Source organism: Kogia breviceps, chromosome 1 (assembly GCF_026419965.1).
Source record: "Kogia breviceps isolate mKogBre1 chromosome 1, mKogBre1 haplotype 1, whole genome shotgun sequence".
Lineage (NCBI taxonomy): Eukaryota > Metazoa > Chordata > Mammalia > Artiodactyla > Physeteridae > Kogia > Kogia breviceps.
Genome location: NC_081310.1, coordinates 200,468,124 through 200,480,583, shown reverse-complemented (window position 1 = coordinate 200,480,583; position 12,460 = coordinate 200,468,124). Strand labels below are relative to the sequence as shown.

At 65.1% G+C, this 12,460-nt stretch overlaps 1 protein-coding gene across 2 annotated transcripts in view; it reads left to right on the top strand.

Moving 5' to 3' along the window:
- The window catches only part of PRDM16 (PR/SET domain 16), a 328,213-nt gene that overhangs the window by 304,496 nt on the left and 11,257 nt on the right, over positions 1 to 12,460 (top strand). Inside the window, exons 10-13 of one of the 2 annotated variants that reach the window (XM_067018953.1) lie at positions 2,981 to 3,065; positions 5,842 to 6,011; positions 6,669 to 6,746; positions 12,106 to 12,275. In XM_067018953.1, coding sequence (XP_066875054.1) covers positions 2,981 to 3,065; positions 5,842 to 6,011; positions 6,669 to 6,746; positions 12,106 to 12,275 — 503 coding nt within the window. Of the gene's footprint in view, positions 1 to 2,977; positions 3,066 to 5,841; positions 6,012 to 6,668; positions 6,747 to 12,105; positions 12,276 to 12,460 lie in introns of both variants that reach the window. The other variant, XM_067018961.1, reaches the window with a different exon arrangement.

Sequence of the window (12,460 nt, the reverse complement as noted above, 5' to 3'; positions counted from 1 at the left end):
CTTCTCTGCACAGACTCCGCCCATGAGCCTCCTGGCTCTTCCCTCTGCTTCAGCATCCCTGCTTCCCTGTGGCTCCTGGTGGCCCAGGGGAGACCAGAGGAGGAGCTGCTGGTCCCCAGTGGCAGGAGCGGGAGGAAGGAGGACGCTTTGGGAGGTTTGCCCCCAACCAGTGTCCCATTCCTCTGGTACCTTCCCAGTGGGGGGCCAATTGAATCCCCCTCCCCGGCTTCTGGACACGGTTTGATCAGGCGGGTTTGTTAGGTGAGCGGGATCTGACCTCCCACCACATGTGTCCTGGGGGTTCTGGGCAGGCTGTGCCCGTGGACGGGCCTGGGAGGGGGCCCGGAGGGGCAGGCAGGAAGGCGTGTCGGCTCAGCCCCTGATACAGGCCCACGGCTCTGCGTGGGAGGGGCCCGTGTGCGCACACGTACGCGTGTGTGCACACGGGCATTCCGGGAGCGTGTGGCCGCCTTGAGGGCTGGCTCGCGTGCCTGCTATTCCCCAGGGGCCAGGCAGGGCCCGGGGATGGGTGTGCAGGCGAGGTCGCCTCTGCTAAAGGTGCACTGGAAAGAAATGATGGCAGAGCTGCCGGCGAGGGTGACGGGCCAGCCTCCTGCTCCGCCCTCTGGCGCCGACTCGGGGCCCCGCCCTCCGGCGCTCACCCGGGGCCCTGGCCGGCCTGTGTCTGCTGCCGTCCTGTTTCCTGCCAGGTCCTGCTGGCGTCATCACAGGAAACATGAAAAATGCCCCCCTTGGGTCTTTCTTTAAGAACACGCCATCCATAGATGGTTTGCTGACAGCGGCTCACCGGGTCTCTGGGGTGAACGTGGCCACCGAAGGCCCGGGGAGCACCTGCCGTTAGAATAAGGATCCCCGGGACCCACGGGGAGCCGGGAGACACCTGGGGCTTGAGGGAGGATGCCCGCCCCCCGGGAGGAGCCGCCCTTGTGCAGAGGATGGGGGCAGGATTGGAGACCTAGGGAGGGACTCTTCCAGTCCGGCCTCCGGAGTTGGAGCCAGCAGGCCTGCAAGAGGCTCTCGGTTAACTGTCCCTGCTCAGTCCCCGGCCTCCTTGTCCACCCCATCCCAGCTCTCCTCCTGGACCCCAACCCTCCTGTGCCCCTCTCCTCCCACTTCCAGGCCTGGTTTAGGGCCTTGGGCCTTTTCCTGGAAGCTGGGGGAGGAGCCAGTCAGGCCGCGAGGCAGGAACTGGCCACAGGCTCCCCCAACGCGGGTCCTGTCCGAGCTCCTCCGACACCCGGCGTGTGCTAGGCTCTTGCCCTCAGGATTTAGAGTACAGTGGCTGGTGGAGGGGCTGCCTGGCCCCCAACTTTGTACACAGGCACCCGCAAAATGCCCGAGAGTGAATTAGTTCCAAATTGTCTCCCCACCGCCCCCCAAGCCCAGTCAAGATAAACACTCATGGTGTCGGGAAGGTTCCCCTCCAAGTGAAGGTGTGGGTGACTGTCACTGCCTGTTAACAGGCTGGCCCAGGGCTAGGGGACAGGGTCCCCTCGGCTCCTGGATGGTTCTGGGGTGACTCCAGAGAAACCCCCCACAGGCCACGCCCCGGCAGCGACTGTGGACGTATACCCACAATCCTCCCTCCCCCAGGTTGCAGGAACCCTAACACCGCCAGGCTGGCAACCCCCCAGCCCTCCAGCCCCTCTCCCTGCCACGTGCCGCCGTCTCTGCAAGATGGGCTGGGGACGGTGTGGTAACAAACGCCACGCGCCTCGGAAGAGCACGTGTCCGCTGGGGTCTGTGGGGTCAGCTGGCGGGGGTCACTCGGAGCAGCCCGCTGGGCTGCCGCTGGACACGGAAGTCGGGAAAAGGCAGAAGAAGACCTTTAACAACCCCCCCCCCGACGTGGGCCCCCTTCCTCTCGGCCCACGCCTCGCCCCCCAGGGGGCCTTGTTGAAAGGCCAACTCAGTCCAGCTTTGAACAGGGCCTCTGCTAAGCCCTGCAAAGCAAGGTGCCCCTCAAGCCAACTTCCCACGTGGAGACCACCGCCTCCCCTTGGAGCCGGCTTGGGGTCTCGGTGGGGTCACCTGTGGCCGCCTGCGCTCCGCGGGCGGCTCCCGCCTCTGGGCCCCTGCCCTTGTGGCCATCCCCGTCCTGCTCTGGTCAAGGTCCCAGCCAGTCCCCTGGGGGCAGAGCTGAGCCTAAGAGGGATGGGAGCGTGGCCCTGGGCAAGCGAGGTGGCGGGTCACCGCAGCTGTGGCTGCCTGTGGGGAGGCGGCGGGCCTCCCCACTTCCCACTTCGTCAATCTCGACCCCCTCCCCCAGGGGAGACTGAGGGAGGCGCCCTGGGGACACAGAAGAGGAGGGGCGGGGAGAGGGGGGATGGCCACCTCCTCCGCTTGTGGCTGACAGCTGTCCTGGCATTTGGGGAATGTTCTAGAATTGTCACCTCCAGCAGCTGTCTTGAGGTTTGAGGCAGACGCTGCCTGGCTGCCGTGGGGAGGCCCTGCAGCCTCCCCAGGATAGAGACCTACCGGTCACTCACGTGTATCCGCCCAGTCGGGCCGAGCGCCCGTGCCACGGGCCGGGAGGGAGAGGGATGTGTGGGGTGTGGGTGGCAGCCCCCGTGCGCTCCACATTCTGCTTCGGGGAGCCCTCGCCGGGCTGACGGGCCCGTTGGCAGAGGCCGGTGCACACGGGCCCTTCAGAAGGTTCCTGGCCACAGCATCAAGCATTCATCACATGCCTGGGTGCCAGCAGCTGGCGGGGGAGGGGCGCGGTGATGGGGAGCTTGTGCTCCGGCAGGCGACTGTGAGGCTGGGTCACAGGTGTCCCCACAGCGTCAGGTGAGGTGTGGCCACAGGGCACATGGAAGCCGGGCCGCTGTCGTGGCCCCCCACCTCGTGACCGGCGGGGCAAGGGTGGGCACCCAGAGGGGCGGGGGCCACAGCCCCTCCCCGCCCAGCGCTGGGCTGCTCGGTGGGGTCCGTAACCCTCTGTGTTGCTGTCCAGCAGGGTGGAGAAGCGGAAGGTGACCGACCCGGTGGGAGCCCTTAAGGAGAAGTACCTGCGGCCGTCCCCGCTGCTCTTCCACCCCCAGGTAAGACCCAGCCGGGAGCCACAAGGTCCGTACGGGCCAAGGCGCACACCCCAGGCGGGTCTCCGCTTCCCGTCCCTGCAGACCCACAGGTCCCTTTGAGGCTGGGGAGGAGGGGAAGGGCCAGGACAGGTGAGGAAGGAAGGTGGTCCCCTGTGGGGGCACCCTGTGGGTCCCTCAGAGGCAGCCAAGGACCCCGGTCCACAAGGGGCCCCATTGACCTGTGGCTCAAGCTCTAGGAGGGGGAGTGAACTTTCATGGGGCGGTGGGCAGCAGCTTGGATGCAGCAAACGCAAGAATTTTGAACGTAGGGAGAATAGACACGAGAGAGCCGGGGAGGTGTGGACGCCAGCAGACTCTCTGGTACGAGGGACTTGGGGATCCTTAAGGGAAAAGAGCAGGAGAAGCAGGGCCTGGGTTCAGGGGCGTAGTGGGCAGGGTGACCGTTCTCACCCGGGGATGCAGAGGGTAGAGAGGCCGCCTGTCGAGACTAGAATCCGGGGTCTGGGAAAGAGAGCCCCCAAGTCTGGGCAGTGGCTGCAGACCCCACCAAGCCTACGGGCACTCCTGTGTCCCCCTGGCCGCGTCCTCCCAAGGGGTGCGAGCAGAGAGGTGGCAGCAGTCGGGGTGAGCGACAGGGCCGGCGGAGCCCCCCTGAGTCCCTGGCCCGGTGCCCACCTGTCCTCACGGCTTGGGGCCCAGCCCACTCCCCAGAGCCACGGGCCTCCCCTGTCTCAGCCGGGGGGGCCAGGGGCTGAGCTGTGGGGCAGGCCTGGACCCAGACTCCAGACCCAGGCATTGTTGTCTCACTGCGAGTTCCCCGCCTGGGACAAACCCCGCGGTTTGTGGAACCTGCGCCCTGCCGGGGTTCACAGCTAAACTTAGAGCCTCCCATTGTCTTGCTGGGGCCTCGGAGTTTGGTTAAGAACTTCCCCTGATTTCCTCGGGACTGTCTGGAAAAAGCCGGCAGGCCAGCCAGGCACATCCTGTGTTTGTGTTTGTGCGGGAGCTAGGCCGGGAATATCTGATCAGGCGGAGCGGGCCAGGCGGGCCAGACCCTCCCAGGCCTGAGGAAGAGGGGCCTGGCGGGGGCCCGGCTGCCCATTGTCCCTGCTGCCCGCTTCCCCCACCTGCCACCCCTGCTGCCTGCCCGCGGGCCCAGGGCCAGGGGTGGGGGCGGGAGAGAGGACTAGTTAAGTCACCTGATTAAATGGTCTGAGGTCAGACCATCACTCGGACAGGAGAACTCGTGGCCTCTACAAAGTCTAGGGGTCACCACTGCACGAAGACGCCAGCCTGCATCGGTCAGCTGCCTGGCAGGACCTTGCCGGGGCCTTTCATTGCCGAGGCCCGACGTGCAGGTGTATGGGCTGCAGGGTGAGGCAGTCCTGCCAGCCCACTACTCCCCACCACGTCTGGGGTCCTGGGGAGTCTGGGCTGGTGGAGAGTCCCAGAGCCTCCCACGGCTGTGGCTAAAACTGAGACCCACAAGCAGATGAACAGCAGTCTGTACGCCCAGGTCCCATCGTCCAGGCCGTGGAGGGGCTGATGAGAGGCTGGATGGCAGCTGAGGGGCAAGGCCGTGTCCATCTGTCCATCAGTGGGGATGGGTGGGGCCACCCATGGCTGGCAGCATCGTGTGCATCTGACGGGGAGCGTGCCTGCCCCACAGGATGGCGAGGCCCAAAGCCCTGCAACTGGGCGGATCTGGCCAGGGCCCAGACGGCAGCCCAGGGTCAAGGGAGGCCTCAGCCACTAGGATGGACCCCATTTTCTGTCTGTAAACCCCTTTCTGGTGTTTTATTGTAACCAGCCTAAACCTGGAGGGGCTCGGGGCATAATGAAAGCTCTTCCTTTTCTGGTCTCGTCCCGGCCTCGCTGGCCTGCAGCGGGCACTCTCCGGGTGAGAAGTGCTGCTGAGGCCTGTGCAGCCCCCGCCCCTCTGCTGTCCGCCAGCCCCAGGGCCTCGGGGCAGCCGCAGCCTGCGATTCTGCTCAGAACCCGGCCCGCCGGCTGGAAATGACCAATGCCAGGAGGAGGTGACGCCCTTCTCCCCCCCAGGCAACACCTTGGCATCTCCAAGGAGCAGAGAGGCAGCCCCTCTTGCCCGCGTCACCGTGTCCCGTGCCGTGTCACGTTGCAGTTATATCATTCCGAACATTTAGTTAGTGGAATCCAACCTTAGGCTGTTGAATTTCCTTTTAGCACTTTGCCTGCAATTATGGCCTGCTGCCACTAGGTGCTGATAGTGCCTCAGGCTCGTGATTCATGTTTTAACCTGAGATAGATTCAGGTAGCTATCAATTTGTCACCACTCCAAAAAGGAAAAAAAAAAAAAAATTGGATGTAATTCTGTCTTTAACCCAAGCTAGCCATCAGGAGTGCTGGCCGGGGGTCGAGCCAGCAGGGCTTGCTGGCTTGTTTCAAAGTAAAGGGCTGTGTAATTGCAAGTGTCGGCAGCCTGCATCACCCACATCTCAACCAGCACAGGTTGGCGGGGGAAGGTCAGTTGCAGCTCCCCCAGCCCAGACCCTGGACTGTGACGGGGTTCCAGGCAAGGACAGGAGCAGGGCTGGCCGCAGAAAGTGAAAGAACCCAGCCCAGTGGTCAGGAAGAAGGAGGAGACCACGGGTTCCAGCGACGACCTCCTTGTCCCGGGGGCCCATGACGTTCTCGCTCATCCAGGACCCCCAGGTGCCCGTGGGGGCGGGTTCCCGCGCGTCAAGAGAGGGGGCGTCTCGGGGGCGCCCCACAGTCTCTCCCGCTCTCCTGCCAACAGATGTCAGCCATCGAGACCATGACTGAGAAGCTGGAGAGCTTCGCGGCCATGAAGGCGGAATCCGGCAGCTCCCTGCAGCCCCTCCCCCCCCACCCCTTCAACTTCCGGTCCCCGCCCCCGACGCTCTCGGACCCCATCCTCAGGAAGGGCAAGGAGCGCTACACGTGCAGGTGAGACGCTGAGAGCCCCTGGGTCGGCCCCGGCAAAGTGGCCCCGGGTGCCGCGCCGGCCCGTGCGCCTGCACTTCCAGGAGAAAGCGCTCAGTCTCAGCCAGGGTACAGCGTGGTAGCAACCGATGGCCCGTTGTCCCCTTGACGCCACTCCCCAGAGATATGCACGTACCCCCACCAAGCTGTGCTCCCGTGAGCACAAGAAAGTGCAACCTTGGCCAGCCGGTCGGAATTCGCAAGGCCAGGGGCTGAGGCGCCGCGGTCAGTGTTGAACCACAGCTCTGGGAGCCGGCGGGGAGCCCAGTGCTGGGGAGAGATGGTCCGTCCCCAGGTGCACGGGCTGGTGCAGGCCGGTCCTTGCCAGCTCGGCCGAGGCTGGGCTCCGGGGCTGAGAAACTGCTTGGCGGCGGCGGAGTCGCGGGGGGAACGGCCCCGGCGGGCCAGGGTGGGCCAGTGCCGTCTGCCCAGTGGTGCGAGGCCAGCTTCTCTGTGAGGCTCAGCTGGGCCCCGGGGCAGAGGAGAGACTGAAATCCAGCGTGTGCTGCCAGGCCACCTGCCCCCAGGTGTGGGAGAAACAGCACCAGGAAAGCACCTGGGCGCCCGAGTCTCCGGCGGTGCATCTGCGTCACGCATCCCTCACCCTCCCCTCCGCTCCAGGTACTGTGGCAAGATCTTCCCCCGATCAGCAAACCTCACGAGACACCTGAGGACACACACCGGGGAGCAGCCGTACAGGTAGGAGCCCGCCCGGTGGGGGGTGCAGGCTCCTGGCGGACGGGACGGGCAGCGGGTGGGAGCCAGCATGCTTGCACCAGCTCGCTTCCTGCGCCCCTCCCTCCTGGCCCCTCGGCCATCCCGCGCCCAGGGGCGTTATGAAGGTTAGGCTACCGGAAGGTTCCCATCTACCGACCCAGAAGGGTGCCCAGGAGCAGCCCTCCCACCTGCCGCTGGGGTGTCGACTGGAGTGGAGAAGCCAGGCCCAGGGGTGGTCCGGCGGGGGGCGCCTCAGCCTCACCACCACCCAGACCCCCTCCGCTCACCTCACCATGGCCGGCAGCCATCGCTGACCCAGCCCTGGGCAGGGGACCAGGGCAAGCGCCTAAGGCGGGGTGGGCTGGTCTCAGAGGAAAAGGAGCTCCATGCAAAGTCGGGTCCCACCCAAGCGTGGGGCGTCCTGAGGGATTCCGTACACCCCCCCGACCGCCCTGGACGGACGCCGCCTCTGCCCTCAACCTCGCCCCTCGGTGCCTGGGCTCCTGCCTGCAGAGGTGTGGCCACAGCGCATGGGGGGTGTGAGAGCCAGTGCACTTCGTGTTCACAGCTAGTGGAGGCGTCAGCCCGTTTCAGAGACTTGGAGCCCCAGGCTTGGAGACAGCCCTGACCTGCCAGGGGTCCGAGATCACGGCCATGGTAGTTTACCGTTCTGGCCTTTCCCCTGGGTCCCTGGGGCATTTGTCGGGCCGGAAACGAGCTGAGGGTAGTGCCCTGGCTTTGGGGGAACCCACCCAGGGGAACCCTGGGAGTCCCAGGGGATGGTGACCGTGAGGCAAATTGGGGAAATGCTGGTCCCAATGCCAGGACGATGTTCTGGGCCGTCTGGTGAACAGCAGCCTTCGGGAATAAGGGGTTTGGTGTGGTTTTAAGTTGGCGACATGAGATTCCTGTCCTCTGGCCACCGCACAGAGCTGGGAGTCACCCACTGGCCCTGGAGACTGGGGGCGTGTCCCCATCCCCCGGCCGGGCGGCCACACAGGGACCCCTGCAAGTGTCACAGTCCCCATGCCCTGCCCTGGCCGGGTGAGCATCAGCTGACGTCATCTGTTCCGTGCCCTCGGCCTGCCCACAACCCACAGCCCCCCGTTCCCCTCAAAAAGTGACCTACAACTTAACAGAGGCTGGTTTGGCCTGGCTCCCTCCCTGAAAAGGAGCCACGTGTGTTTCCTGTAAGGAGAACCAACTGCTGGACAGTGTTGTGTGTAAGAGCCCCTGGGGGGTCGGGGCCGTGTTTCTAGAAGGATTTAATTATCATAGATTTCTTTTGCTCTTTCCAATCTGTGAGTTTCGACGTGGGTAACAATGATTGCTTTGAAAGTTTGCGCTGCAAATCCTGACCACTTCTGGTTCAAGGCAGCCTACAATGAGGAGTTTCGGGTGTGGGACTGTGCCTGTGACATCACAGAGGCTTCTGGGCTCACTCTGTGAATTGGAGAAGGAAAACATGCGGGTCTGTCCACAGAAGCCCGTTGCCGGCCCAGGCCAGGTCTGATGAAAACCGCCGGCCGCCTGCCCGGAGCCCACGTGTGTGCGCTGCGTGTGTGCCCGGACAGGCCCAGCTGGCGGGGGCCCCTCACAAGCAAGAGAGCAACAGACCCCTTAGCGTGACTGATACGTTTGCTGGAGAGGAGGTCACACCTCTGCCCGGCCCAGCCCGTGTCCTGGCTTAGAGATCTTCGGGGGAAGCTGCGGGGCGAGGGGCAGTTGATGACACATTCCTTCAGGCTCCAGCACGGAGGGCTTATTGAGATGTGGGAGGAGAGATATGAAAATTGGATTGGGAACCGGGGCGGTGGGGGGGCCCGCTTCCTTCATCTGTCCTGGCAGCCGCCGTGTCAGGGGTCCCCCCAGCTGCTGCCCAGGGGTGGGGGGCCTCGAGTCACGCTCTGGATGCGAGCGCTCGTGGACTGGCCACGGGCTCCTGGAGGGACCTGGGATCGCGGCTTTAAGGATGCTCACCTCCCCATGTGCGGTGCGTTTCCTCCCTGGCTCCCCGTCTCGCTAACTGTGTGTTAAGTCGAAGCACCCGGCAAGGTCCTGTTACCATTTCCGTCGGGGCTACGGGTGGCCCGTAGGTGTCCGTCCTTTGCTCGTTTTATTGTTAGGGCTGGGTTTCAAAATCTCTTCTTTCTTTCCTTTCCTGGTTTTTACAAAGACCAAAGGCGTTTCTCCCTGTGATGGCTGGTGTGGCCCCACCGGGTCCCGGGAAGGACGCTGCCAGCCCCCCGAGGGCCATTTCACCCTCCCCACGTGGTGCTGGGTCTCTACCACGGCTGGCTTTCCCAGGGCGGCGGCAGATGCGGTCACAGCAAGGTCCCCTTGCGGGCCCTTCCTGCCCGCCACCGTGGCCAGCGGGTCTCTGCTCTCCCATTCCTGCTGGAGCGCGACGGTGTGTTATTTTATACAGCGCGGCCATAAATTTCACTAGCCACTTGTCAGCTTATTTACGATGCAAACCCCAGCTGCTCTGAGAGCCTGCTCCCTCAGCCCTGGGCTCACCAGTCCCCTAAATTTCAAATGTACTTCTCTGGGCCATTTATTTAGATTAGGACCAGGAGAGGGCCAGATTCAGGACTCTGTGACCGAATTAAATGCGTCGCTGCCCCCCCAGGCCCTCCCAGCCCTGCAGAGGTTGGGGGTGGGAGGTCTCAGGTCTGTGATGAGCCCCCCGTCCAGTCCTGTTTCGTACTCAGGGCTCCCACTGCTCTGGGGTAATTCACGGCCGCTCGTGGAGCTTGCAGAGGGTCCCTGAATTTCCAAAGATACAGGGAAGGAAGGCTAAGTGTGCAGGCACCTGTGTAGACCAAGGCGGGCACACCACGCAGCCCGTGTGAAGCCTGTTGGACAGGCAGGGGGCGAATGCCCAGACCCGGACTGGGGCCAGCTTGGCCTGGCACTCGCCCTACGGGTGAGCCTGGTGCCACTGGGGGTGGAGGGTTTCTGTAACTTTGTGGGGTGCCGGGGTCAGAGTGGGGGAGCGAGACGGTGCAGGCTGGGATGTAAAAACCCTCCTTTCTGGACCGTCGAGAGGGAAGCGCCAGGTCAGGGGACACCCGAGGACCTCTGCTCAGCTCAGCCAGGGAGAGGGCTCAAAGCCCCAGCCCAACTGCTCTGGCAGCGCAGGCTGAGAAAGACAAGATAGCCACCTTCCCGGCGCTGGCAGCCAGGACGTGGCTCCAAGTCACGAGGCTGTGGGAGAACCAAGGCCCCACGTTCCAGGGACACCCAGGGGCCCGGAGGCAGCTCAGCTGGCCCAACAGGCCAGCCTGGCACCTAGGAGCGGAGAAGGCTGAGGGTGGCCAGGGGGAGCCCAGGGGCTTAGCGTGCAGATCACGGATGGCTCTTAGCCCATCTGCCGCGGAGGGAGCCAGCGTCAGCCTGGCCTCAGGCAGCATGTGGAAGCTTCGGGAACTGAGTAAACGAAGCCCCAGAATCACAGCAGGGGAGCCGTAGGGGCTCCCTCTAGCTGGGCCCCTCTCCCCAGGGGTTATCCCGCGGGAGGAGAGGTGGGGGTAACTCGGAGCCTCTCAACCTACCAGGACAGAGCTTCATAAAGCTGCCACCCCTTCGAGCAGGGAAAGCTCAGCTCCCAGGCCCCGGCGGCGGCTAGTGGGGGCCTCAGGCTTCCTTCCTCGGGGGCCCTGGGAGCACTGAGGTGGCCCAGACCCCCCGGGCAGGGCCAGCCGCTGAATGTCAAGTGTCAGGCGGGCGCCTCGGGCTCTGGGCGGGCGGCACCGAGGAGGCCCCCGCCAGCCCGGCCCCAGATGGGAGGCCGGGGCCCCGGAGTGTCCTCGGGCGCGTCCCCGTGCGCATGACCGAGTGCTCGTGACCAGTACGCTAGGCTGGGGCAAGGCCACCGGCCCCTGTAGGGGTGCCAGGCCGCGTCCTCAGGACAGGTGCCCACGCCTTCCAGCCACGCCCTCTGGGTGGACCTGATGTCCTGAGCCCACGCCCCGCTGCACTGGCTGCCCAGACTCCGCCTCCCGAAGGGCTCGGCCGGTCGGCGTTCTGCCGTGCCGGCCTCTCTGCTCGTCGCTCCCTGGGAGCTCGTGTCCAAAGCAGGAGGAGCCCTGAGGCCAGGTGCACACGAGCGTGCCCACCAGCACGTGTGCACGCACCCGCGAGCGTGCACAGAGCCCCACGTGCGTGCAAGGGCGCTCTGAGGCGCGCGCACACGTGTGCGACTGGAGACCCCTGAGCCGGAGTCCCTCTGCCGAGGCCCAGCTGGACGTGCAGAGCGGGTGGGAGCGGTGGGCGGCCTTGGCCCGGACTCCTGCCGCCGGGAGGAGGTGGCACTGGTTGCTGAGCGGGCGGCTGTGGGCCCTCCGGCCCCCGGCCCCGGCTCTCTCTCTCCCCCTCTCATTCCCTCTGTTTCTTGCTTCTCAGCGCCCGCCTTGCTCAGGCCCTCGCTGTCAGTTCCCGTGGGTGATCACCCTCCCTCTCCCCGCCCTCGGGGCCTCCGAGGGTGGTCGTGAAGGCTGTGCCCGCACGAGGCCCCACACCCACGGGGACCTGCACGTGGCCGGTGTCTCAAATCGTGCCTCATGGCAGCTTCCCGTCGGTAAAGCGCTTTGCTCTGGTGAACTTGGGGGGGGGGGTCACGACAATATTCTGACAACAGAAGCATCTGGAGGAAAGAGCGTCTTTTTCTAATTTCCCAAGTGTGCCGTGCAGCCTGGCAGCGGGTGCCCCTGCAGAGGGGTGGAGGGCGCCCCCCACTGAAGGGGGTCCGTGGACGGAGGCCACCTGACCGGGGGAGGCTGGGAGCCCTGTTCACCTCAGGGCACTGAGGGATGCTTGGGAGAGTTGGGGCAGCCCCCGCGCCCTGTTAATGGACTGGCCAGGTGAGGCCCCAAGGGAGATGCGGTAGCCCAAGGACCTGCGGAGAGGGGCCGGACCAGGCCAGGGTGGGGTTCTCCTCCAGGGAGGAAGGTCGCAGGCAGCGGGTCTGGGCTCCTTCCCTGGAAAACCTGCCAGGAGCATCTTTCCTGGTGCGCGGGTGCCCCCTTGAGGCCGCCAGGAGCACGCCGCCCTCCCCCGTGGACCGCCAGGCCCCGGCGTGCGCGCGGGGCGGACCCCGACAGCAGAGAGGGCGAGAGATGCGGGGAGACGCCAGAGGGTCCCGGTGCTGGCCAGCCAGGGGCACAGGCCCCAGAGGGTTCCCCCCCACACCTGCTCGGGGCACAGTCCGACACCATCCACGGCCCCGGGTCTGGGGGGGAGCACCCGCTTCCAGGGGCAGCTTTGCCAGGACCGCCTCCCGGTGGCCTCGGGGGTCTCCTCAAGGCCAGGGGCTCCGCTGAGGCGCCGTGTCTTACAGGTGTAAGTACTGCGACCGGTCCTTCAGCATCTCCTCCAACCTCCAGCGGCATGTCCGGAACATCCACAACAAGGAGAAGCCCTTCAAATGCCACCTGTGCAACCGCTGCTTTGGGCAGCAGACCAACCTGGACAGACACCTGAAGAAGCACGAGCACGAGCAGGGACCAGGTGGGGGTCCGTCGGGTGGGGAGGGGTGGGAGGGGGAGGGGGAGGGGAGGGGGAGGGGACGCAAGCTAGTTCTGTGGGAAGGCTTGCAGTCACCCCTCAAACCCTTTTCACTACGTAGAATCTTGTACTCTTGGGTTTTCCTAAGAAGTGGGTTCCCTAAGAGCACCTCAAATGCGCACGCTCCT